General features: G+C 34.4%; 4 protein-coding genes and 1 pseudogene across 4 annotated transcripts; 3 read left to right on the top strand and 2 right to left on the bottom strand.

Moving 5' to 3' along the window:
• The first annotated feature begins 1,368 nt into the window (after window positions 1-1,368).
• LOC132049363 (uncharacterized) lies at window positions 1,369-5,365 on the top strand. Its single transcript, XM_059440122.1, has 3 exons — window positions 1,369-1,619; window positions 4,613-4,874; window positions 4,992-5,365. Exons 1-3 carry the CDS (start codon window positions 1,476-1,478, stop codon window positions 5,048-5,050), a joined length of 465 nt encoding a protein of 154 aa, XP_059296105.1. The 5' UTR covers window positions 1,369-1,475; the 3' UTR covers window positions 5,051-5,365.
• A 399-nt stretch (window positions 5,366-5,764) lies between these two features.
• On the bottom strand, window positions 5,765-6,947 carry LOC132049362 (putative F-box protein At1g32420). The gene has a single exon (XM_059440121.1). The coding sequence runs from the start codon at window positions 6,925-6,927 to the stop codon at window positions 5,848-5,850; it is 1,080 nt and encodes a 359-aa protein (XP_059296104.1). The 5' UTR covers window positions 6,928-6,947; the 3' UTR covers window positions 5,765-5,847.
• Window positions 6,948-7,480: 533 nt separating this feature from the next.
• Window positions 7,481-9,031, top strand: LOC132050774 (uncharacterized). The gene is made up of 3 exons (XM_059442135.1): window positions 7,481-7,485; window positions 8,086-8,369; window positions 8,486-9,031. Exons 1-3 carry the CDS (start codon window positions 7,481-7,483, stop codon window positions 8,542-8,544), a joined length of 348 nt encoding a protein of 115 aa, XP_059298118.1. The 3' UTR covers window positions 8,545-9,031.
• Window positions 9,032-20,316: 11,285 nt separating this feature from the next.
• On the bottom strand, window positions 20,317-25,284 carry LOC132050773 (nudix hydrolase 20, chloroplastic-like; annotated as a pseudogene).
• Window positions 25,285-25,426: 142 nt separating this feature from the next.
• LOC132050772 (protein ORANGE-LIKE, chloroplastic-like) lies at window positions 25,427-25,851 on the top strand (the record flags this gene model as incomplete). The annotated part of the gene is made up of 2 exons (XM_059442134.1): window positions 25,427-25,602; window positions 25,716-25,851. Coding segments are annotated over 2 exons (237 nt in total), but the record flags the coding sequence as incomplete, so codon positions are not given.
• Between the last annotated feature and the right edge of the window lie 857 nt (window positions 25,852-26,708).

Below are 26,708 nucleotides of genomic sequence, written 5' to 3'. Positions count from 1 at the left end.
CATTATTTCAACTTTGAACTTAAATTTAATAGAGAATTTAGAAAACAAATTTGACGAGTATTTTATAAGTTAAACAATGAGTTTCACTCGTAAAACTTTAATTTTCTATTTAAGTGAAATTCATTTTCAAACACGATTTTAAATATCATTTTTTTAACTTTTAACTTCAGATAGTCATTTTTTCCCCCAAACCTCAATCAAACATTGTCTAAACGCCTAATAAAACTTGGGCTTATTTCAGAAGCTTGTTTCATCTACAAAATTATCTCTGCCTCTTTGAAGAGGCGAGTTCACCGATAGCATAGGCAAGATTTTGTGAAACAGTATTGGCCGGGCCACCTTTCTTCCTGACTAAACTTTTGTTATTATTTTTAAGTAATGTTGTCACGTGATCGAGAGGTCACAGGTGTGATCCGTGACAACAGTGTCTTGTAGAATGCAGGGTTACGTACAATAGACCCTTGTGGTTCGGTCTTTCTTCGAACCCCGCGCATAGCGGTAGCTTAGTGCACTGAGTTGCCTTTTACCCCCCAATTATGTATTACTGTTTGTTGTTTCATTTGCTCTATCTTATAATTGTCTTGCCATGTTTTTCTTGATATCATGCTTTAAATTCTTTTTTTCTTTTCTTTCGGGCGGTCTCATCTGAACAGCTCGCTGCCTATTTAGTTACATTTTTGGTTTTGATTCCAGTATAGAACTAGAAATTCTGGCTCGAAAACAATCTCTCTACTACACAAAGGTAGGGGTAAGATCCGCATACACCCAATCCTCCAGACCCCACTTGTGAGATTACACTGGATATGTTATTGTATATTATTTAAAAAAAAAAAAAACTCTATTTGTGTTTATATTTAATTAAATTCTTTTGGCAACAATATCTATGCTGACACCCTCAATTCAATAGTAATAGCTCAAGTTAGCCACTTTTCTGCCTTGTAAATGAAAAATAGTTATTGTTCTGGAATTTTAACTTTTACAAATCATGCTCTAGGACACTTTTGTAGAAATTCATTCTCCAGAACAATGAAACTTTTCAATTACAATGGTTAAAAAAGTGGCTATTGGTAAATGGTATTCCTTAAATTTTTGGGAAGAAATCGCACGGTTTTCCTTTCAAATGGGCTGGTCTTTAACTATTGTCCTTCAAAATCGAACTTATATCTAGCGGTACATAAATTCTTTAAAGGCGCGGGACATAACTCATCGGATATTATGATACAAAAATATATATTTACATACGGCCGAAAGTGTAAATGACCCTGGTCCATACTCTCAGTGGGCCAATCGAGTTGGATCAGTCCACTTGCCAAAATTATCCATAGCGGGCCTATTCTCTCTCCCCTTTGAGTTCGTTAATTACAAGATGAGAGACAAAAACTATCATGAATATCATCGAAAAAATGAAGATGAAAATAGAAATACTACCAAAGCTTTAAACTTATTATCAGGGTCTAAAGTTTCTTTGTGAAAAAATGGATTGTACACTAAAGATATCATCTTTGTCAGTTAGTTTCCCCAAATTTTCACCAATATATCGCACAGGCTTGTTTTCTGCAAAACCCAATTTGAGAAATTTCCCGAAAAATGCCATTTTTGGATCTCCCTCACCACCACGAGTAAGTCTTTATTTAATTTGCTTACAACTTTATATTATATGTTTGATGTTTTTTTTTTTTTTTTTTTTTTTCTAAATCTTGAATTTACTTGTTGTTTATTCACTCCAATCCCATTAGAATTTCGAAGTTAAGCGTGCTTGATTTCAAGCTTCAAGATTGAATAATATGAGTTCTAAATTCTAGAAAAGACAACTTACTGGATTCTGGATAAACATTTATATATATTAAGTGAATTTTATAACATGTTGGGGTGGGGTAGGATTTTGAGTTTTCTAGAAAATGCAACTTCTTGGGCTTTGGATAATTTATTGATACATTTTAAGTGGATTTTTTTTACGGAAAAGGGCCAAAATTACCCTGAACTTTGAGAAATAGTTTATTTATACCCTTCGTTATCTTATTATCGGTAATTATCCTTACCGTTATACTATTGGGTCAATTGTGCCCTCACCGTTATGCTATGGGCCAAATATGCCCTTAAGTTACACGGTCTGCCACGTGTCACAATCACAATGGCCCAACCCATTTCCCCCTATAATTACACCGGGATTAAATTATCACCCGATCCGACCCCTCACTTTATTTCACCCAACCCATTTTCGTTTTTTCAAGATTTTTTGTTATAGGATTTTTAGTAAGACTAGCACATTATTACAGGATTTTTTGTTGTCTTGTTATAATGTTCAAAACGGAAAGTAGAAATGAACAACTTTTTTCTTTTTCTATTATATTGTGTATAATGTTCACAATGAATTAGACTTGTGAAATGAACTTCAATATTTCAAGTTGTAGTACAAATTCTTTTGAGAACTTAAACAAATTTCAAATAAAGTAACATTATTTTTCATGTGAAGTTGTTAGAGAAACGGGTGCTTTAGATTTTGCTATAGGAAGCTGCACACTTCAATTTCCAACAGTTATGTTGCATTCAGTCTCAGTAGAAGTGGGTCGATTGGAAGATGAACATATTGATTTATTAACTTTGAATATTTGAAGCACAAAAAAGGCGCCTTGTATTTTCTTGGATCTATGAAAAAATGGTGGCTTGTTGGTATGCTATTGACGAATTGCTCCAGGGATAGGGAAATATAGTTTCGGAAGCTGCACAAATTTTTAGATATAAATCTGCAATTACACTTCTTTTTGGAAACTGTACAAAGCAGAGATTATAACGAAAATGGGTTGGGTAAAATAAAGTGACGGGTCGGATCCGGTGATAATTTAATCCAGGTGTAATTATAGGGGGAAATGGGTTGGGCGATTGTGATTGTGACACGTGGCAGACTGTGTAACTTAAGGGCATATTTGGTCCATAGTATAACGGTAAGGGCATATTTGGTCCATAGTATAACGGTAAGGGCACAATTGACCCAATAGTATAACGAAGGGTATAAATAAACTATTTCCCAAAGTTCAGGGGTAATTTTGGCCCTTTTCCGTTTTTTTTTTTTTAAACAAAAATAGGGTCTCTGCCAAAGCTACTAGGTTCTAGCAGAACTATAGCTCTGTCCCCCGAGGAAGACATAAGATAAATAGAGGTGGTCACGTACTTTTAAGTGCTTAGTGTTGAATTTGAAGGATAAATTTACTATCGTGAACACAACGGCGGGTCTAGGAATTTATCCAAGGGATTCAAAAGTAACAATTTTAGAACCTCATTTGACACTAGTAGAATTTTCTCTTATGTCAAGGGGAGTCAAATTACTTATATATAGTCATAAAAAATGGTTTTAGCCCTATGTGTATACTGTATAGTATAATTTTTCAACCAAGGTGATTCTATTCTTTAACCTATCTCCGCCATTGTGGAACAGAGACTGGTGGTAGCTAGCAGATTAATCCAAGGGCAAATATTCCATGGTTATAGTTTGTGTCTACAAAAAGAGCCAATTGAATGAGCAGTTCTAACTTCTAATCAAGCAATATCAGCTTGTGTACACCTCTATATAAGTATATATAAGAGCTTCAAGATTAGAATGGGTTGGAAAGAGCTTCTTGAAACAGTGGACAGATTGTGTAAAGAGTTTCAAAGGAAAAATAAGCCATCACGAGTTCTTTACTTAGGAGCAGGGGCGAATTTTTGTAGTAAAAATAGGTCACGCAAACCCATATTCACCCGCCTAAACTCGGTATATTATGTATATAATTCTTAAAATATATCTAATATTAACTGAAAGAACACATGGTCAAACATGACAGAGTGGAGCACTGGTTAAGTGTTGGGTTTAATTCCTTAAGGTCGCGGGATCGAACCCTACTAAATACATGTTTGTGTCTCTGTTTTTTTAAATTTCTAAAATAGTGAACTCATCCTCTTGAAATCCTGTTGCTTAGGAGTAACCCGAGTCACCCCTTAATCACTACGTACCATGCCCATCTCATGCAGGGGAAACTTTGTCTAGTAGTAGATAACATGTGTTACATAGTTAGACTTGTCTATGGATGTAACATAATAGTATATGTATTAGTGTCCCTAACTATAAAGTATTACATTTGTCTTCGCATATGCTTCCAACTTCATTTCACACATAGAGGCAAATCATAGGCATTGCAGCATGCAGAACATTGACAAAGCATTTAGCTCCAAAAAATAAAGGGAAGAATTGCAAGGCCACCAGTTTCAAAATGTTTTTTTTTTTTAGGACCTCGTCGTTGATGCTCCCACATTCATAGCATGAGTAGCTATAGCAAGTGAATGATTTGAAATTTGAGTTATAACACTCGTATTTATTGAACTCGTAATGGTATCCTCAATTCAAAAGTCTCTCTATGGCTGAAGAATGAGCGTGTTCTTGGGCCATCATAGAAACATAGATAGGAGCTCAATATGTACGAGCTCATTCTTCAGCCATAGAGAGACTTTTGAAACTGGAGCCATCATAGAAACTTTTGTGGTCATAGCTTCAACAATCTCAGATTATGCGACCTACAAATTTTGTGGCTCCCATATGGCTGAAGAATAAGACCTACGAGTATGTGCCTCTACTTTGCAGGCAATGCCAAATGCTTTAGGCGATGCTCACAGAAAAATAAGCAGTCTTGAATCTCTGTTTTGCTATGATAAATCTGTACCAGAGGAAAGAATTGAGAAGCCAACTGGATTGTCCTTGGCCAAGAAGAATACTGGAGATAATCCTCATTGTCCCGAGTGTGAAGCAAAAGGTGCTGTCCTTTGTGCTACCTGCTCGGGTTCGGGCCTATATGTTGATTCTATAATGGAAAGCCAGGGGATAATTGTCAAAGTTAGATGCTTAGGTAAGTTCTTTTCTCCTCTCTTTCCCTTCCATTTTTAATTTCCTTCAATCTTTGTCAATGTGTGCTGACAAAGATCTGGAAATGGCAAGATATTTTACTTTGACTTTGACCTTGCAGGTTGTGGAGGTTCTGGTAACATAATGTGCTTAGAATGTGGAGGACGAGGTCATCTCTGACTTTCTTGATCCTACTTGTTTGATCTTGTGCCTGTTTGTCATGATATAGGCTTTGGCTTTGTCAGGTAGCGTGAAAACGCAGAGTTAGTTGCACACATTTAAGAACAGCTGATTCAAAGTTAGCTTTGTGTATCATTTAATTGTTTTTTCTGTCCTTGGAAAAATAATGTTATCATTTAAATACAACTAGATTTCCTTTTTAGCATATCAGTTTTAGTTCTTGATTCTTATCAAGTAGACCACTGAGGCATGTAGGATATCTGAATGGAGTTTTCAAGGGAATAGTTTGCCCCGAATGAAACATATTTATATCCATGCAGTTTCTTTTTAAGTTTAGGAATGATATTATGTCTCCGGCTTTACAGCTATATATCTTACTTTTCGTGTGGTTTCTGTGACATTTGGCGATTCGATATTACTGGATTGACAATTCTGAGCATTTTGTTGGGTAGAGGTACTTTGCCATTATAGTTAATTTACAGAACAGTGAAAAAACTTTCAGGTTCATTTTTTCCAGATCAGATGAATATTATGAATATCCTGTCTGCATAGTGATGTATGTTATTGGCGATCGCTATATCCCATAGCTCTGTAGCTGTTGAATGTAAACTACGATAATGGTATCGAAAGGCTTTTTGGACTTTCTAGTTCTACATAAGCAACACTGCTTTCTGTAAAATGGAATTAGAATGAAAGATGATTTCTAGAAGGAGAACTAGAACTTTCAAACCTGAAAATGCACTTCTCTATATACTGAAAAAACAAGAAAAGAATAATGAAAAGGAGCACCACACCTATTACCTTGCATTCACTAAACATTTTTCCAATGGGTAGAGGTTTTCTACACATCTATAAATGCCTTTAATCGAATATTCTCTTTGAGATCCTTGGACTTCGCATTTTCTCCAACTTTTTGTTGTAATATCATAAGAGAAGTATGTGAATTTATCGCCCTCCACTTCAGCGACGAATATAATCTCCTCATCATGTGCATGGGAACAAAAATTCATTCTAGGGAACCCTGGAGAACTAGTAATGGTATCCCTCTCCCATATTTGAAGTTGACCATTTCCTAAAATCCACAAATTAAAATTTTCATCCGTCATATTTTCAAGGACGGCTAATTTTCCTTTCACTTCTATTAGGTGACAAGAATCCACCCCATGAGGTAAAGCACAAGGTAATGTAATAGTTCTGAAACTTTCGGCTTTCACATCGAAAGCAACTATTCTTTTTCTCTGACAAAAAGCATCAAGCATATAGATAACTCCATTAATGCAAACTCCCTCGTTCAATCGAGGAAACAGGAAAACGCTTTCAACCTCCCTCCAAGATTTGTCTATGCCTAAAGTGAAAACCCAGTTTCTTGCGTGTGACTCTAAAGTTTCGAATCTCGTATAAAGAACTTTATAAATCTTTTCTTCTGGTTCATAACCTAATGAACAGTAACAATAGCGATTCACATCTATTTTAGGAAGAAATCGTATTTCTCTTGTACTGGGATTGATAATTATAGCAGGTTGGTGCCACGTCGAGAAGCATAATAGACCATTAACACACTCGAAAAGGTTTCTCGAGCCAATATAGTCGTCGAGTACATCAAGATACTCAATATGAAGAAGGGAGGCTTCACCATCTTCGTTTTGTTCTATAGTGTAAAAACCTTCTCTTTCGCGCGCAAGCAATTTGATTCCCCCAGTACGAGTCATAGAACGGGATTGATGAATAGACACGAAATCTGTCTCAGACACAAGAGAGTTGTAAACTTTTGAAATGCACCTAAAACGCATTAAAGACTTGATGGGAAGCAATGAAAATATTTCAAAGATTATTTCTTGGGGAATTGATGTTACTTTTCTGGATGACTTCATATTCATCTTGTAGAAGGCGGCTGTAGTCATAGCCGTGCTTTACTAATGTTTGGCAAACCCTTTTCCCAGTTTAGATAGAGCAATTTGTTTGCCTTTCGACTTTTCCTTTTCCTACTAAAACTCGTACAATAATTTGTTTGGTTCAATTTTTTTCTTAAAAATCCAACCAACCGATTATACATATTTATATATATTAGTATTTAGTAGTTTATAATTTTTATTTTATTTTAATAGAGATCATTTATACGTTATGTACGTTTAGCCACAAAAAAGTTGTATAAACATATTAACGTTCGCTTGGTTGGGTTTCCTGCTCTTCTAAGAAGATAAGATACTTAGAGATGATTTATTTATATTTTAGTCATTAAGTTAAGTAGTCTTTTATGCACCCTTAAAATTTTAATGAAAGATAAATGGCACTATAAAAATCTCTTCTATTTCTGCAAATATATCCCTCAACTTTACGATTTAGAGCAGATACATCCTCGTCAAAAAAATGGTGCATAAGTACACAAATGTTACATATATATCCTTTTCGCTGACGGATAATTAAAATAAAATGCAGTAAGGGTATATTTGCACCTTCTCACACAATTTATTTTTTGGGAAAAGGGTAAAAAATATCCCTCTACTTTGTTTTAATGTCTAAAAATATCTTTGGTTACAATTTTGGGTCATTTATGCCCCTACGGTTGTGAAAGTTAACAAACATACCTTCATTTGATGAAATCCTCAAATTGTTTTAAATAACCCGATTTCATAAAAAATAACTTATTCACATATTTTACCCGCTCGACCCGCCTCCTAAAATAACCCAAGTCTTCTTCCTCTCTCATATTTTTCTCCTCCAGCAAATTGTCTCTAGAGCCAACCGCTCCGGCGAACTCCGTCTCCAACCAATCACTTCTCTCTTTCCCTTTCCCACCACCAACAGGCGACGATGGCTGCCACCACGGCCCGAATTCATAAGTCTCTCTATGGCTGAAGAATGAGTGTGTTCTTGGGCCATCATAGAAAAATAGATAGGAGCTCAATATATACGAGCTCATTCTTCAGCCATAGAGAGACTTTTGAAACTGGAGCCATCATAGAAACTTTTGTGGTCATAGCTGCAACAATCTCAGATTATGAGCCTACAAATTTTGTGGCTTCCATATGACTAAGAGTATGTGCCTCAACTTTGCAGGCAATACCAAATGCTTTAGGCTATGCTCACAGAAAAATAAGCAGTCTTGAATCTCTGTTTTGCTATGATAAATCTGTACCAGAAGAAAGAATTGAGAAGCCAACTGGATTGTCCTTGGCCCAGAAGAATACTGGAGATAATCCTCATTGTCCCGAGTGTGAAGCTAAAGGTGCAGTCCTTTGTGCTACCTGCTCCGGTTCGGGCCTATATGTTGATTCTATAATGGAAAGCCAGGGTATAATTGTCAAAGTTAGACGCTTAGGTAAATTCTTTTCTTCTCTCTTTCCCTTCCATTTGGATTTCCTTCAATCTTTGTCAATGTGTGCTGACAAAGATCTGGAAACGGTGAGATTTTTTACTTTGACTTTGACCTTGCAGGTTGTGGAGGTTCTGGTAACATAATGTGCTTAGAGTGTGGAGGACGAGGTCATCTTTGACTTTCTCGATCCTATCGGTTTGATCTTGTGCCTGTTTGTCATGATATAGGCTTTGGCTTTGTCAGGTAGCGTGAAATCGCAGAGTTAGTTACACATTTAAGAACAGCTGATTGAAAGTTAGCTTTGTGTATCATTTAATTGCTTTTTTTGTCCTTGGAAAAATAACGTTATCATTTAAATACAACTAGATTTCCTTTTTAGCATATCAGTTTTAGTTCTTGATTCTTATCAAGTAGACCACTGAGGCATGTAGGATATCTGAATGGAGTTTTCAAGGGAATAGTTTGCCCCGAATGAAACATATTTATATCCATGCAGTTTCTTTTTTAAGTTTAGGAATGATATTATGTCTGAGGCTTTACAGCTATATATCTTACTTTTCGTGTGGTTTCTGTGACATTTAGCGATTCGATATTACTGGATTGACAATTCTGAGCATGTTGTTGGGTAGAGGTACTTTGCCATTATAGTTAATTTACAGAACAATGAAAAACTTTCAGGTTCATTGTTTTCCAGATCAGATGAATATCCTGTCTGCATAGTGATGTATGTTATTGGCGATCGCTATATTCCATATCTCTGTAGCTGCTGAATATAAACTACGATAATGTTATCGAAAGGCTTTTGGACTTTCTAGTTCTACATAAGCAACACTGTTTTCTGTAAAATGGAATTAGAATCGAAGATGTTTGCTTCAGAAGGAGAACTAGAACATTCAAACCTGAAAATGCACTTCTCTATATACTAAAAAAAAAAACAAGAAAAGAATAATAAAAAGGAGCACCACACCTATTACCTTGCATTCACTAAACATTTTTCCAATGGGTAGAGGCTTTCTACACATCTATAAATGCCTTTAATCGAATATTCTCTTTGAGATCCTTGGACTTCGCATTTTCTCCAATTTTTTCTTGTGATATCATAAGAGAAGTAAGTGAAGTTATCGTCGATGAATATAATCTCCCCATCATATGTTTGGGAACAAAAATTCATACTACGAAACCCTGTTGAACTAGTAATGCTATCCCTCTCCCATATTTGAAGTTGACCATTTCCTAAAATCCACAAATTAAATTTTCCATCCGTCATATTTTGAAGGATGGCTAATTTTCCTTTCACTTCTATTAGGTGACAAGAATCGACCGCATGATGTAAAGCACAAGGAAATGTAATAGTTCTGAAACTTTCGGCTTTCACATCGAAAGCAACTATTCTTTTTTTCCAACAAAAACCATCAAACATATAGATAACTCCATTAATGCAAACTCCCTCCTTCAATCGATCAAACCGGGGAATGCTTTCGATCTCCCTCCATGATTTGTCTATGCCTAAAGTGAAAACCCAGTTTCTTGTGTACGACTTTGAAATTTCGAATCTCGTAAAAAGAACTTTATAAATCTTTTCTTCTGGTTCATAACCTAATGAACAGTAACAATAGCGATTCACACCTATTTTAGGAAGAAATCTTATTTCTCTTGTACTGGGATTGATAATTATAGCAGGTTGGTGCCACGTCGAGAAGCAAAATAGACCATTAACACACTCGAAAAGGTTTCTCGAACCAATATAGCCGTCGAGTACATCAAGATACTCCATATGAAGAAGGGAGGCTTCACCATCTTCGTTTTGTTCCATACTGTAAAAACCTTCTCTTTCGCACACAAGCAATTTGATTCCCCCAATACGAGTCATAGAGCGGGATTGATGAATAGACACAAAATCTGTCTCAAACACAAGAGAGTTGTAAACTTTTGAAATGCACCTAAAACGCATTAAAGACTTGACGGGAAGCAATGAAAATATTTCAAAGATTATTTCTTGGGGAATTGATGTTACTTTTCTGGATGACTTCATATTCATCTTGTAGAAGGCGGCTGTAGTCATAGCCGTGCTTTACTAATGTTTGGCAAACCCTTTTTCCAGTTTAAATAGAGCAATTTGTTTGCCTTTCGACTTTTCCTTTTCCTACTAAAACTCGTACAATAATTTGTTTGGTTCAATTTTTTTTCTTAAAAATCCAACCTACCGATTATACATATTTATATATTAGTAGTTTATAATTTTATTTTTATTTTAATAGAGATCATTTATACGTTATGTACATTTTGCCACAAAAAAGTTGTATAAACATATTAATGTTCGCTTGGTTGAGTTTTCTGCTCTTCTAAGAAGTTACTCAGAGTCAGAGGTGATTTATTTATATTTTAGTCATTAAGTTAAGTAATCTTTTATGTACCCTTAGAATTTTAATGAAAGAAATGACACTATAAAAAACCTCTTCTATTTCATTCATGAACTAGAAAAAAACTAGGGAAAAGGTGCAAATATATCCCTCAACTTTATGATTTAGAGCAGATACATCCCTCGTTAAAAAAATAGTGCATATATATCCCTCCTGTTACACAAATGTTGCAAATATATCATTTTCACTGATAGAATTATTTTAATTAAAATAAAAGCCAGTAAGGGTATATTTGCACCTTTTCGCAAAGTTCAAGGGTATATTTGCACCTTCTCACACATGATTTATTTTTTGGGAAAAGGGTAAAAAATATCCCTCTACTTTGTTTTAATGGCTTAAAATATCTTCTGTTACAATTTTGGGTCATTTATGCCCCGCGGATATGAAAGTTAACAAACATACCATTCATTTGACGGAAATCTCAAAATTGATTCAAATAACCCGATTTCATACAAAATAACTCACTTCATATTTTCCCCGCCCGACCCGCCTCCTAAAATAACCCAAGTCTTTTTCCTCTCTCATATTTTCTCCTCCAAAGAACTTGTCTCTCAAGCCCAGCGCTCCGGCAAACTCCGTCTCCAACAATCCCTTTTGTCATTCCCTTTCCCACCACCGACGGCTGCCATCACATCTCTACTACCCGTTATCGCTACTACAAATTAAAGCAAAACAAAAACACCATTGATTTCCCACCACTACCCGATTAAGGTCAATGGTGTTTTTATTTTGCTTTGTAGTAGCTATAACAGGTAGTGGAGATGTGGTGGGAAATAGAATGAGAGAAGTGGTTGGTTAGAGTTGGAGTTCGCCGGAGCGGTGGACTTGAGAGCCAAGTTGCTGGAGGAGAAAATATGTGAGAGGAGGAAGACTTGGGTTATTTTAGGCGGCGGGTCGAGGCGGATAAAGTATGGGAGTGAGTTATGTTTTATGAAATCGGATTATTTGAATCAATTTGGGGATTTCCGTCAAATGAAGAGTATATTTGTTAACTTTCATAGCGGCAGGGGCATAAATGACTTAAAATTGTAACAGAGGATATTTTTAGCCATTAAAATAAAGTAGAGAGATATTTTTGGTCCTTACATCCCCCCCCCCCCCCCCAACCCCCCTTTTATTTTTGCCTTCTTTTATTCGACGATTAATTGAATTTATTGCTTTGATGATCAAGTTTCCTTTTGTGCTCGTCTAGAATACAACAGGTTGTTACTGTGAAGAATAATGGTGGAAGCTACATTAACACCAACACCATCCACATTAAGTGGACTCCAACCTAACACTTCAAAGTAACGTCACGAAGCACAACCGAGCGGCCAATTAAGGCTAGGGTGCATTGCCCGCATAAGGGATGACCGGTGCACACTTATTAGGCGGATGATCCCAAAGTCAACCTACAAGCTTTTTTAACTGCAACTTAAATATACGCTATTAAAGCTGGAATTACCGCGGTTGTTGGTACTACACTTGCCTCCCGTGAATCATCGATAAGGGATTTAGATTGTACTCATTCTAATTATTTTGACCGCTTTTACAATATTCATGAACGCAATCTCCATATTTTTTTCCATGACAGAAATTCTAGGTGCAGTTTGTAACTAAACCATGAAATATTCTAACAAGCCTGGACATTTCAAAAGTTAAATTACACTAAGTTTGAAATCAAGCTTCCTGTTGTTAGATTTCCGTATAAATAAAATGGCTTAATGCATATGCAGCCCCCTAAATTTATCCTTTTTACTATTTTGGCACCTCAACTAAGTGTTGTTCCTATTAAACCCCTGAACTTGTCCTCAAATGTGTCTATCAAACCCTCTAAATCTGATTTTCATTAGAAGCAAAAAATAAATTGTGGTAATGAAGGTAAAGTAATATTTTAGACGTGTGGAAAGCTATTCTTTAGGTCATGGATGTGTCGGTTTCTAATTTACCTGTTCGCTCTTTCATCTTACAAATTAATTAAGAGCTTACTCTTTTTTTCCCTTTCAATTGCTGCTAATCTTAGCTGAAAAATGGCATAATTAAATTAGAATATATATTAGCATGTTGCTACACTGAAGATAGAATACTATGTAAGTCAGATTGTGTTTGATAGACATACTTGAGGACGAGTTCAGAGGTTCAATAGGAACAATACTTAGTTGAGGTGCCAAAATAGAAAAAATGGACAAGTTCAGGCTGCATATGCATTAAGCTAATAAAAATTTATCTCTGTCATATAAGTAAAGATTTATCTATGTCTAATCAACTTAATATGGTAAGGTTTGGAGCTTGTGATTAACAAAAATAAACTCAATATGGAGATCATATAGCTTTCTAGTCATAGCTGGTTCATTTTGATCCAGTAAATCATTAAAGTCACCAACCTCTTCCTCAAACTATCCATGTAAAACAACTTTTTCTTTTTTTATAAAACCGAAACAAAAATATACTCTATTTGATTTGGTTTGATTTGTATATTTAACAATCCAACATAATTAATTTGGTTTCAATTTGGATAAAAATCTAACCATCATGCATCAGTTGGTTTACCTAATTTTTCTCTGCATTCCAATCTAGCTCAGATCGAATATGTGCCGGTTGAAATGTGTTTGACAAAACAGATAAAACAGCTGCCCGTCCGTATTTAATACGGGGATAAAAATGAATTGAAAGACGGGTAATATGAGTACACATAATTGTTACAAGATTAAAAAGCAATACATAACAAGCACATCACCACATCAGACTATAACCCTAAATACTTAACATAATAAAAAAGAGTGCATTACTCTTTGCTAGTACAATTACTCTCTTATTATGACTTCAAGTGAAAAATATTCAATTTTATTTAGGTATTGTAAAGCAACAAACTCCATATATTATAATGAAAAGAAAAACAAACAAGAAAAAAACAAATTCGTCGCATTCAACACCTCAAACTTGAGGACTGTTGCAAATTGTTTTTAATGGGAAGAGGCTTTCTACGCATCTATAAATGCCTTCAATAGAATATTTTTCAAGAGATCCCTTTACTTTACGTTTTCTCCAAGTTTTTCTTGTAATATCATAACATAAGTAAGAGAACTTCTTGCACTTCACTTTATCAACGAATATAATTTCACCATCGTACGTCGGAGGACAAAAATACATACTATGGAATTTCATCTCCTTATAAACCAAGGGAAATCCAATAATGACATGCCTCTCCCATCCTTCATGTTGACCATTTCCCAAGATCCACAAATTAATTTCTCCATTCATCTTATTTTCAAGGATGGCTAATTTTCCTTTCACTTCCATTAGGTTATACTGAAGTTTGGTGTGATGTAAAGCTTCCCACAATGTAATAGCTCTGGAACTTTCGGTTTTCAAATCGAATGCAACTATATTTTTCTGGCGATGAAAACCATTCAATAGATAAATAACTCCATTGATGCAAACTCCCCCGTTAAAACAATTAAATTGGGGAATGTTTTCGATCTCCTTCCACGAAACGTTTGTGCCACCCAAAGTGAAAACCCAATTTCTTGTGTATATATCTGAATACCCGTTCGTGAAGGATTCAATGCATGTGAATAGAACTTTATAAATCTTTTCTTCTGGTTCAAAACCAAATGAATAGTGACACATAGCATGATTCACATCTATGCTAGGAAGAAATCTTACTTTTCTTGTACTGGGATTGCAAATTAAAATAGGTTGTTGTCCTGTCCTCCAGAAGCAAAACAAACCATTAACACATTCCAACTTGGTAGCAGTCGAACCGAAAGAGGTGCAGAGTTCATCAAAATCATCAATATGAAGAAAGGAGGCTTTTCCAACTTCGTCATGTTCTATAGTGTACAAAGCGTTTTTTTCGCGCGCAAGCAGTTTGGTTCCCCCAGGGCGAGTCACAGAGCGACATTGATGAATACTCACGAAATCCAATTCGGATACAAGGGAGTTACAAAAATTTGAAACACACCTGAAACGCATTAAAGACTTGACGGGAAGCCATGAAAATACTTCAAAGATTATCTCTTGAGGAATTGATGGTACTTTCCTCAAAAACTTCATGTATCTGCCGCAAAATTATGATATTCTTGGACTCTCGCCTATATAAAAAAGGGGAAAGGAAGGCCCTTTACTAATGTTAGCAAGCTTTTTTCCCCAAGTTTAAATAGGGCAAAATTTTTACCTTTCAACTTTTCCTTTTCCTACTAAACTCGTACACTTTCCAGCGAAGCTTTATGAGTTTGAATTGGTTTCGTTTTAGAATTTAAATACCTTTGACAAAAAATGAAAAGATATTGTTTGCTTCAAATTTTTTTCAAAATTCAACCAAACCGATTACACATATTTATTTATTAACTAGTCTCTATGTTCGTGCTGTGCACGAAGCTATTTTGCGTCAAATACTATGAAATGTGTACTTAAAGTAATAAACTTCCACCTTATATATATTCTAAAATTGGTAATTATCAAGCATTCCAAATTTATCCAATACGGAATAATTTCATTACAACTATAATATAATTTTGAAGGGCACAAAAATAGATCAATATTATCGAATCAACATGTCACACATTTTTTACATGTGCAATGCCTTTAAACGTGAAATGAAAAATGGTAAAAAATGCCTCTAACATATAAAAAAATAGAATAAGATATTAGACAATGTTTAGCCTGATATAAAAAAATATTAATTCGAAACCATGACATTAATTCGAAACCAGACTTCTAGACTATATAGGATTTTATGCCCCCAACGTGCAACAAATGGGGACCTCTTTGAGTAACCAACCAGGATTAGAAGTCACAATTCAATTTACAAGAGACTTGGACTCAATAACGATTGAAATACTTTTACATTTTTGGAAATTCATATAAAAGAGATAATTTAAATTTGAAGGGCATAAAAGTCGTTTAATATTTGAAGGATATTTTGGTCAACCAATATGTATATTCATGCTTTTATAATAACTAGTCTCTATGAGCATACCTTGCATGTTATTCCCAGTCAATTATAACAAATGTTAGATAATGTTATTTGAAATTATATATTATTTATTTTATGAGTGCAGAAATACTATTTGATCGTATCCACATAATACTTCCAATTAAGATATTGTCTTCTGATAAATATCCTTTATATTTTTATCTATGTGGAAAAATATATATATATATATATATATATTTTTTTTTTAAAAAGGGCAGCCGGTGCACAAACATTCCGCGCTCTGGCAGGGTCCGAAGAAAATGTTAGGACTAAAATAATCCAACATTAGGAATTGAGCTAGCTTATGACCATATATTGTATTTATTTTCATTATATTGAAAATCATTACTAAGAAAAATATTTTTTTAAATTAACTCCACTAACACATTTCTATATCATTCATTTTATTTGTTGTAATTCTAAAGATTGTATGAGATCACCATACCCAGTAAGAAGATAGGATGGAAAAGTAATACTAATAAATGAAGAATAATGCCAAGAAATTACACTGTTTTCTTGATTTTAGTCATTATATTTAAGTTTTTATTGAAATAAAACTCGAAGAAATAGTTGTTTTGGTTGAAATCAGTGACATGATAATGAGTAAGATAGGAGTCCTTGTCTCTTAATAACTCAATTTAAAAAAAAAAAAAAAAAAAAAAAAAACAAGGGAGTACGTTGGTATAGGATTCTTGGGATTTCAATTGAATTTGAAGTCCTAGTATATTACAACAAACATTAATATTACAATATTATCCTATATGAAATTATCTTTTATATAAAATTTCAACTTAAAAGGGTATAACGACCGTTCAATATGTGAAGGATATTTTGGTCAACTAATATTTATATTCATGCTTTTAAAATAATATAGATAGATGTAGATTTATAATTTTTTTAGGACAATAATTCTTTTAATTTTAATGAGATCTCTTATACTTTATATCCTTTTAGCCATAAAAAAGTTGTACTATAAAGTTTTCTGGTCTTCGAAAAAGCTACTTAGGATTGTTGTAGTACCATTATGCTAATGTAAAGAATTTACCTAACAAGATCAGATGAATATCATGCACTAATCGGTATGCATTCTAAAACTTTTTGTCGTTAGCTGTGATTACCGGTATTTATAAGAAAATATTGAAATCCAGAATACCGTACTGAAAAGTATGTGACAAATATAAAGTATTCACGGTAAAACGTGTATAAATAAAAGGGTAAAAATCATTTTCATCCCCCAATTTTGCTTTAAAAATCAAATTCCTCCCTCAACTTTGAACAGTAGTCATTCTCCCCCCTTTATCCTAATTAACTTTTTAAAATTTCTATTTTACCCTTACATTATCAACTTGTCTTTTTTCCTTTTATTTCTTTAAAATGATGATATTTTTTATCTTCTTAATCTATGTAACAAATTTCCTATAAGAAAATAAATATTATTTTCGAGATGGAAAAAGAAAAGTAAGAAATTCTAATTGAGTATCTAACTTTATATCGTTCTATAATGAAATAAATGAGAAGAATAAGATTTTTTAAAATAATAATCAAAACTCTAATATTTGTATTTATACAAGTAAAAATAGTAGGTAATAATAACTTTATAAATATATTTCAATGCAGGTATACAAACTAGTTAATAAAAGTAGAGATATATTTTATAACAAATTCCTATAAGATTATATACTTATATTGTAAATGAATTTTAAATTATTATTTAAAAAATACTTCATTAATGACAACCAAAACTTGTTATATATTGGCAATAGAGAATAAGAGAGAAGTAAAACAGAAATATACATATACATATATATGTAAAATAACAGGTAATATGTATGTCTGTGTCAATATATTCATATATATGTTTGTGTGTGAGTGTGTGTACATACATAATATATACGTAATGCATATAATATTAAAAAATATCAATCATAAAAAGTAATATTAGATTTTATGATAAATTCATAAAAAGATTAATCTACTTATAATATGAACTTAAATAAAAATTTATAAATAACTAGGTTAAAAAAGTATATTTTATATAATATACACAGTATTACATAGATGGAGGCTTGAAAATGTCAAGAGTAAAATAGACATTGCGTAGGATAAAGGGGGGAGAATGACTATTGTTCAAAGTTGAGGAGGAGATTGATTTTTAAAGCAAAGTTGGAGGGTGAAAATCATTTTCGCCCATAAATCTTATTCTTATATATATATATATAAAAGCAGGACATAGGCCCGGTGACGTGGCGCAACACAAATGCAAGGTTTTCATTTATCTTTTTTCTCATAATTTTGGCCTTTTAATCCATTTTAACTCCTATTAGTTAATTGGTCAAAAAAAAAAATGACGTTTCCTTTCGGCATATTTTTTGTGAAGTTTTCATACGCTGCCTTTTTAAAGCAAAAGAGCGTCAAAATTTTGCCTCTGTCTCTCACTTCATTATTACTAAATAAAGCCACAGGCTATACCTCTTCCTTATCGCCGTTCCTTTCTCCAATTAATATCATTGGTACTGCTTACTTCTATAATGATCTGTTTTAATATACGTACAGTTGCTTGGTATTTATGGTTTTACACTGACATTTCTTTTTGCATTACAGAGATATTAATATGGAGTTTTTTCCCCTTTATTTGTCCTTATTATTAATTTACTTTTTGAATTTTTTTTTTGGTAAGTAAAGGATTTTATTTACCAAAGTGAACGTTGGGTACAGCTTAATATCTTGAGTTGGACAGAGTCCCAACCTCAAGTCACGCTACAATCTGCATACTGCCTACTTCACCTCTATGCTACCAAAATTATCAAGGGTAAAAATACTTTTTGAATTTTAATAGTAATCTGGCTTCTATTTTTGGATATGCTTCTGTGTCTCTTAAAATTTTCTTTGTTGTTCATATATGATGTCTTCTAGGCGATTATATATAGCTTGCGTCCAATTAAGTAACTCGCCCTTAATTGGCATTTTTTGGCGCTACTTAGGAGCTCAATACTGATTTGGCTCAACTCTTTGATCATGTAAAAGTTTGGGATGCCAAACTCAAAGTTGTACTTTTTGCACAAATCAATGATCAAAGGAGGAATTCAACCAAAAAAATATATATATGATGTCACTCAATTATTCTTTGCCTCATTTAATTTTTTTTAATCATTATTATAGGAATGATACGGAAAGTTAACCGAGGATAAAAAGGGCATTTTTCAGAAGAATGACAATTTTGCATACGAGATTCGAAACTAAGAATTTAACTGGTGTGGAGAGGAAAGTAAGTGTTCTATTAATATGTTTTCTCCTTTATTTTTAAAGAAATTTTTAAATGTAAAAACATAAATCTTTATTATCTTTTACCTCAATATTTTTGCTTTTTATTCTTTTTATTTGAACCCACTAATTCCCTATAATCAGAATTAACTTCCCCATAATTAGCATTGTTGAAGATGATACATACCTTCACATAATTCCCCAAAAAATCACCCATTAGTTCAATTTTTCATGCATATTATAATTGTATTATGCATTTTCTTTATTGAAAAAATTATTTAAGCTAAATGTAGGATTAATTTAAAAAATTTAACAAGATTTCGCGCGGGTCGATTTACTGGTAAAATATATAGAAGCATGAAACTTTTAAGTCACCAACTCAGCATTCCCATACACACTTCCACCGTATTTTAGTTCGCACATCTCCAAGATTAGTACATGCCTAAACAGTAATACTATCCAGATCTAAGATAACTGCTTATTTACAAAAATATTTTCTTTCAGCAGTATAAGCAATGATATTTTTTTATCGTCCCTAACCTTTATATTAGGGAAAAGGGTCAAAAATACTTCTCTAAAAAGGTTAAAAATATCCTCCGTTGCAAATTTGGATCAAAAATACCCCTTCCATCATTCAAGTTTTCAAATACACCCATGTCTTAACAAAAATCCCAAAATAATCGATTTTATTTTTAAACCCGCTCTATTTAAATCCGACCTAACTAAAAAACGCATATATCTTACCTGCTCCTATGCCTAGTGGCTGCAGATGTAGGACACTAGAACAAGTTGGTCGCATATGTGTTTTTTATGTAGTTGGGTCGGGTTTAAAAATGAAATCACGTTATTTTGGGGGATTTTGGAATTTCTTTTAAGATAGGGGTATATTTGAAAGCTATAATGACGGGAGGAGTATTTTTACCCAAATTTATAATGAAGGATATTTTTAGCCTTTTTCCCAAAGCAGAGGGATATTTTTGGCCCTTTTCCCTTTATATTAATAAGCAAGTCTAAGAACATAAGTTTAAGGAAGCAAATTATTTAACACAGCTTGGACAAGAAGGCAATTAACCAGGGAAGTGGACCACCAGAACAAGGCTGCAAGTCCACGGAAGGATCAAAAGGGTTTATACTTTTAAAATATTCAAGAATCAACAATGGCTGTATGACTGAATTTGGCACAACATAGGACATTGATATGCCTTTTTTCTCTCTTTTTCTTTCTTCTTTTCAACAAAGCTCATTGTCACCTCACAAAAGTAAATCTGCTCATCGGCAAAACAAGGAAAGAACCCCCAAAGCTGATTATAGTTTAGCAGCAATACCCACTTCTCAAACTCTGCAGTAGCCTCAGGTACCCAAACTCTTCTGGTCTGATGTGCCTGGTAGGCTGGTATTATTTCAAGTGGAAATTTGGGGATCAGAGTCACCATGAGATCATAAAATTATATGCATATAGAGGCTGCTAATTATACTGAGACTACACATATTTCAAGCTACCTTCAGATGCAGTTAAAATCTACTTAGAATACCAGATTTTGATTTTTCATAGGCAAACAGGGAAATAATGAGAAAGATTACAAGAAGGCTATGTAAAATAAGGTGTTGGCTCAAAATTAAAGACTGGACGCCAATTGTTTCAATGTGTAAATTTCTTCGGAGATTTCAGTCAATAACCACTAGATAGTCATGATATCAAAATTTTGAACCCTAAACCTTGCACTTAGCAAGTAACTATAGACACCACACGTCATAACGTGTTACACCCCGTAGTTTGGTACGCGAAAATTCGTAGGTGTTGGCGGTTTGAAGTATGGACATTGGAGTTACCTCCAAGGATACACCAGAATAGATGTGCTTACCTTATGTTTATGAGGGTTAGCTATGGAAGGATTGAAGGGCAAGTGAATCAAGGAAATTAAATTTATTGGAATTTTGAAGAAAATATGAGGGGCAATTTTGGCCCAACTTGGAGGAAGAATATCTTTTAGTATATGAGGAGTTTTAAGGTAAAGCAAAAGCCTAAAATGAAGTTCGTCGAGTCTAGTTTTCAATACAACAAACCGCTCGTCGATAGGATATCTGAGTAGAGAATTATGGACGTTACAAATTCAGCTGACAAAGCAGAAACGGTGCTGCTACAGTGCTGCCACTATAAAAAGGTCAAAAACCTCTTCTTTTTTTTCCATCAAAAACTTCTAAAAATTTCCAGAAAATTCAGCAAGTGAAGAGGCTCTTACATCACATAAAAAGTGAGGATTTTGAGTAAAATTCAAGTTACGGCATATTAATCAAGGTCCGGATAACGTGTAGTCTCGATTATAATTTCATTCTGTGTTGGAGTTGGCTTGGAAACAAAGTAAATATTGAAGATTTTGCCACTTTGGTAAAGATAAGGTATGAATCATTGAATCTCTCTTTATCAACGTTGATTTAGGAATATTTTCAAGAATAAAAGTTATAGTTTGTTGTGTTGATGTTGTTGGTTTATGGATTGAGGTTTGAAGAGATTTTTGGATGAGAATATACATATATATCTCGTAGAATATTGAGGATGTTGTTGTTGATGTTGTTGGTATTGTTTGGGAGTTGTTTTGGTATTTGGAGGAAGTATATGATATAGGGGAGATGCTGCCCAAATTTTCGTAACCCAAATTAGTCTTCAATAATTAGTGCTTATAAGTTGATGGAAATATGATGAAAGTATGATTAAAGATGTATTTCTCGATATATAGGTTCGGGTGAAGGGCAAGCATCGGTGTAAAGAATTCTTTAAGTGGTGGCTTGACGGACAAGGTATGTAAGGAGTTCGTTTCCTTCTTTCTTTGGCACGAACCCAACTAGAACATGAGCATAAGCGTTCCATAACAACTTCACTCCATTCCTATGCTATGTATTTCAAATCTTAATGCCTTACTTATTTGATTGATTCTTACCATATTATTATGTTTATCACCATTAAGCTAATTCCTTGGATTCGATACGAGCTCCATAATTCATTCGGAGGTTAAGACCTTATGTCACTCCAAAAGGCCGTTATTACTTCACTGGCTTATTATGCATGGTATATATGTATGTATGCACTATTTTACTATACCGAGCCGCGCTATAGTCGACCGGGCAACCACCTATCATGCAACCATCGATCAGTTGGTATTACACACCGAGTCCCGAAAGTGGCCGGTACGTTACACACCGAGTCCCGAAAGGGCCGGGTACGTTATACACCGAGTCCCGAAAGGCCGGGGTACGTTATGAGTCCCGATGATACTATTTATATATATGTATATGCTTGCATATGATTTTAAACTCATGCATTGTATACTGTACGTTCTCAGATGGCAAGTTACTTCTATTGTCTTTGTATCTCCGTTTTACTTATGTTATTAATTCCAGCCTTACATACTCTGTACTTTTATCCGTACTGACGTCCCATTGCACGGGACGCTGCATTTCGTGCTGCAGGCACTGACAGAGTTATTGAGGAGCGACCGCAGTAGGACTTTCCAACTTCAGCGGTGTTAGCAAGTGTCACTTCTCCGGACTTGCTGTCTTTTGGTATTTTTCTGCTAGTGTAGTATATGTTCATATGTACACTCTTAGAGGCTCATAGACATAGTGGGATATGTAAATATTATATGTGGCCTTGTCGGCCTTGTTTTGGGTTCTGGATATTTTCTGATAGCCTTGCCGGCTTTATGATATACTTTATGTTGTGGCGACCTTGTCGGTCTGCATGTATACATATGTATTGAATTATCGAATATTTCTATGTTGGGCCTTTCTCGTGCGGTGTGTTCTTTGAGTTATGGTATGTGATGTCCAAGTAACTGTTAAGTCAGGTGACTTTCGGCCTACGGGTCGGAGCCTGTCATACTCCTCGTTGGGGTTGTGACATAAGGTTCGGTGGATTCTGCAAGATAAACCAATTTTGTGCACTTTTACAACAAGAACCTTACTTTAAACTCATAATGTTTAATGTGACAGGATGGAAATAAAAAGAATGACCGGCTGATAATTTGGATGGGAAATATTAAAGTAAATAGTATGATATTCCTACCCATGCCGGAAAAGGAAATCAATAATGATAACATTGCGGAAAACTAAAAAAGCTATCTAATGCTTCGATTTAGTGCTTGCATGCAACTTGAAAATTTAGTAGGTTTACCCTCATTATGAGGAATGAAGCCGTCAGGAAGCTTAAGATCATAACAAAAGAGGACGTCTCTCTTCATCCTATATCCTTCTATGTCAATGTAGGACACAGCTCCAACTGGCATAGCTCTGATCATGACAAGAAAATTCACAAGCATAATATAAAGAACATACTATAAAACAGCAAGCAGACAGTTGAGTGCCTAAGATTGATGGTCATTATTTCAAAATGGAGAATTGATCCTTAATTATGGGATATAGATCTTGGTATCCCTGCCTCCTCTTTACATTCCTTAATAAGATTTTCTCCACAAGAAATACCATGTGGCTGCAGCCATACGATAATGAACATTATCAACCAAGATATCATCATGTTTACACAACCATATTGACTACTATACTACAGTACGTTCCGCACTGAAGAACTGCTCCACAAAAAACAGCTGATGAGGTATTGATAGGTTTCTTTGATAAGTAATGAACAAAATACTGTTTATGAAGTGGCAAAAGAATTATCAACTGAAGCATGTTTACATCCAACTAAATCCAGGATATCAGTAAGGCTACAGGTACATATATAACGATAATCAGTTAAACCATTAACCTTGAAGGTTGTCTGTCACATACCAATCCCCCAGCAACTAAATTATCCAGCATTCCAGGATTGGTGGATTTTTATTCACTTCTCTTCCCTATCGATAGAAATCTCTGCTCATCTTTCTCAAGATAGCCATTCATTTGAACTCCATAAGCCTGCAGAGTCATCAAAATTGAAATACAAGGCATTAGTGAGAAATTCAAAAGAAGTATCACATTCCCAACCTGCTGCTAGCGGATGGACTCTAGAAAGAAATGTTTGAATGGCTTCTGAAAAGAAATGTTAGGGCTTGTAATGGGTGGGTCTCAATTGTCTCTAACTTTCATAAACAGAGATCAAAAGGTAGGAAAAATGTGTATGTTATAAGTGTAAAAACCATCCTAGACACCAACTCAGGAAGTTCAAAGGCTTTCAAGAATTGGAAAATTCAAAGTGATGTATAGTTGATTAATGACCTTATCTTGACGATCCAGACAAAATAAAAACGAAAACTCCCAGAAACCTCCCTCAATTACTACCATGAATATCTGATATAGAGATAGCCATGAGTCACATGGTAAGAATTGTTAATGGGTTGGCGACCTCATTAGAAAGAAAAAGGCTGCCACTATGTAGTTGGTATGAATATCCATCATATCTAAGCTGAAAAAACAAGCCTATAATGACATTCATAGAAATGGTCATATCAAAACAAAGACTGAAAACTATTTAGTAAGATTTAACGATATTTATAGCCACATTATTAAGAGATGATGTAATTAGTTTAAGTGGAAAACTGAATAGCGCACACACCTTTATCCCAAAGTATGGCGCAGCAGCAATATTGGTTCCCCGAAAGCTGAAGCAACCGGATATAACTATCAGTGGCAAAGATGTAATCATGGAGGAAGCAATCTTTACTCTTAACACTACTTATAGCTAGGCAAAAGGTATCAAGTACCTCATTTCTTATGCCGGGGATCAGTTCGCCCAAAGACTTAATGACATCGGCTACAGCTTTAGTTCGATCATTGGATGTCCTCAGGTTTGGATGCAAAGTGCAATGACATCCAAAATTGCTATCATAGGTATTATCTTGTGGGAAAATGAATACATTGTGATATGGCTTCAGAAAATCAGCAAACCTAAGTAACAAATATGTTTACCTTCTCATCAAACAACGACAACAAAATTTTAATCACTAAGACTAGCTACCTGATTTTAATCCCGATACAAAGATAAACCAAATTCGACCTTGAATTTAGATAAATTTTATTGTGTTGTTAGTTGATAATGTTTGTTTTGATTGTTACTTGAATTTAATTGTATCGTATCATAAATCCATCATTATGTAATGACAAAAAGTTCTATCTTGTCTAACGACCAATTTGGTGTAATCGTGTCGTTACTTTATTTCTTTATCTCATTTTGTCTTTACTTATTATCTAATAATCCTATTTTACCCTTTACCCTACCTTCTTATAGTAGTTATACCCCGTACCGTACTTTTCTTGTAGGTTTATACTTCGAATTGCTGATGTGTAACATTATGTAGCCACGAAAAAGGATACAATCTATCCAACTGTTGTATTCATCAAAACAATAGAAAACAATATAATACGATAAAATACAACACAATATAATATGATACATAATCATACATTATGAAACAACATGTAACAACCACCCAAACCCTAACAGAGTGTTAGATAAACTTGAACTTGACATAGTGAATACTGGAGATAATCCTCATTGTCCCGAGTGTGAAGCTAAAGGTGCAGTCCTTTGTGCTACCTGCTCCAGTTCAGGCCTATATGTTGATTCTATAATGGAAAGCCAGGGGATAATTGTCAAAATTAGATGCTTAGCTAAGTTCTTTTCTTCTCTCTTTCCCTTCCATTTGGACCTTCAATCTTTGTCAATGTGTGCTGACAAAGATCTGGAAACGGCAAGATATTTTACTTTGACTTGGACCTTGCAGGTTGTGGAGGTTCTGGTAACATAATGTGCTTAGTGTGTGGAGGACGAGGTCATCTTTGACTTTCTTGATCCTACCGGTTTGATCTTGTGCCTGTTTGTCATGATATAGGCTTTGGCTTTGGCTTTGTCAGGTAGCGTGAAAAGGCAGAGTTGCACACATTTAAGAACAGCTGATTCAAAGTTGGCTTTGTGTGTTTTTTCTGTCATTCGAAAAATAATGTGATCATTTAAATACAACTAGATTTCCTTTTTAACATATCAGTTTTAGTTCTTGATTCTTATCAAGTTGACCACTGCGGCATGTAGGAAATCTGAATGGAGTTTTCAAGGGAATAGTTTGCCCCGAATGAAACATATATTTATCCATGCAGTTTCTTTTTTAGTTTAGGAATGATAATATGTCTCAGGCTTTACAGCTATATATCTTACTTTTCGTGTGGTTTCTGTGACATTTACCTATTCGATATTACTGGATTGACAACTCTGAGCATTTTGCTGGGTAGAGGTACTTTACCATTATAGTTAATTTACAGAACAATGAAAAACTTTCAGGTTCAGTGTTTTCCAGATCAGATGAATATTATGAATGTCCTGTCTGCATCGTGAGTATGTTATTGGCGATCGCTATATTCCATATCTCTGTAGCTGCTGAATGTAAACTACGATAATGGTATCGAAAGGCTTTTTGGACTTTCTAGTTCTACATAAGCAACAGTGTTTTCTGTAAAATGGAATTAGAATCGAAGACGTTTGCTTCAGAAGGAGAACTAGAACTTTCAAACCTCAAAATGCACTTCTCTATATACTAAAAAAACAAAAAATAAAAATAAAAAGGAGCGCCACACCAACTACCTTGCATTCACTAAACATTTTTTCAATGGGTAGAGACTTTCTACATATCTATAAATGCCTTTAATCGAATGTTCACTGCAAGATCCTTGGACTTCACATTTTCTCCAATTTTTTCTTGTGATATCATAAGAGAAGTAAGT

This window comes from Lycium ferocissimum, chromosome 3 (genome assembly GCF_029784015.1).
Source record: "Lycium ferocissimum isolate CSIRO_LF1 chromosome 3, AGI_CSIRO_Lferr_CH_V1, whole genome shotgun sequence".
NCBI classification, from domain to species: Eukaryota; Viridiplantae; Streptophyta; class Magnoliopsida; order Solanales; family Solanaceae; genus Lycium; species Lycium ferocissimum.
This window is presented reverse-complemented; position numbering and strand designations above follow the sequence as displayed.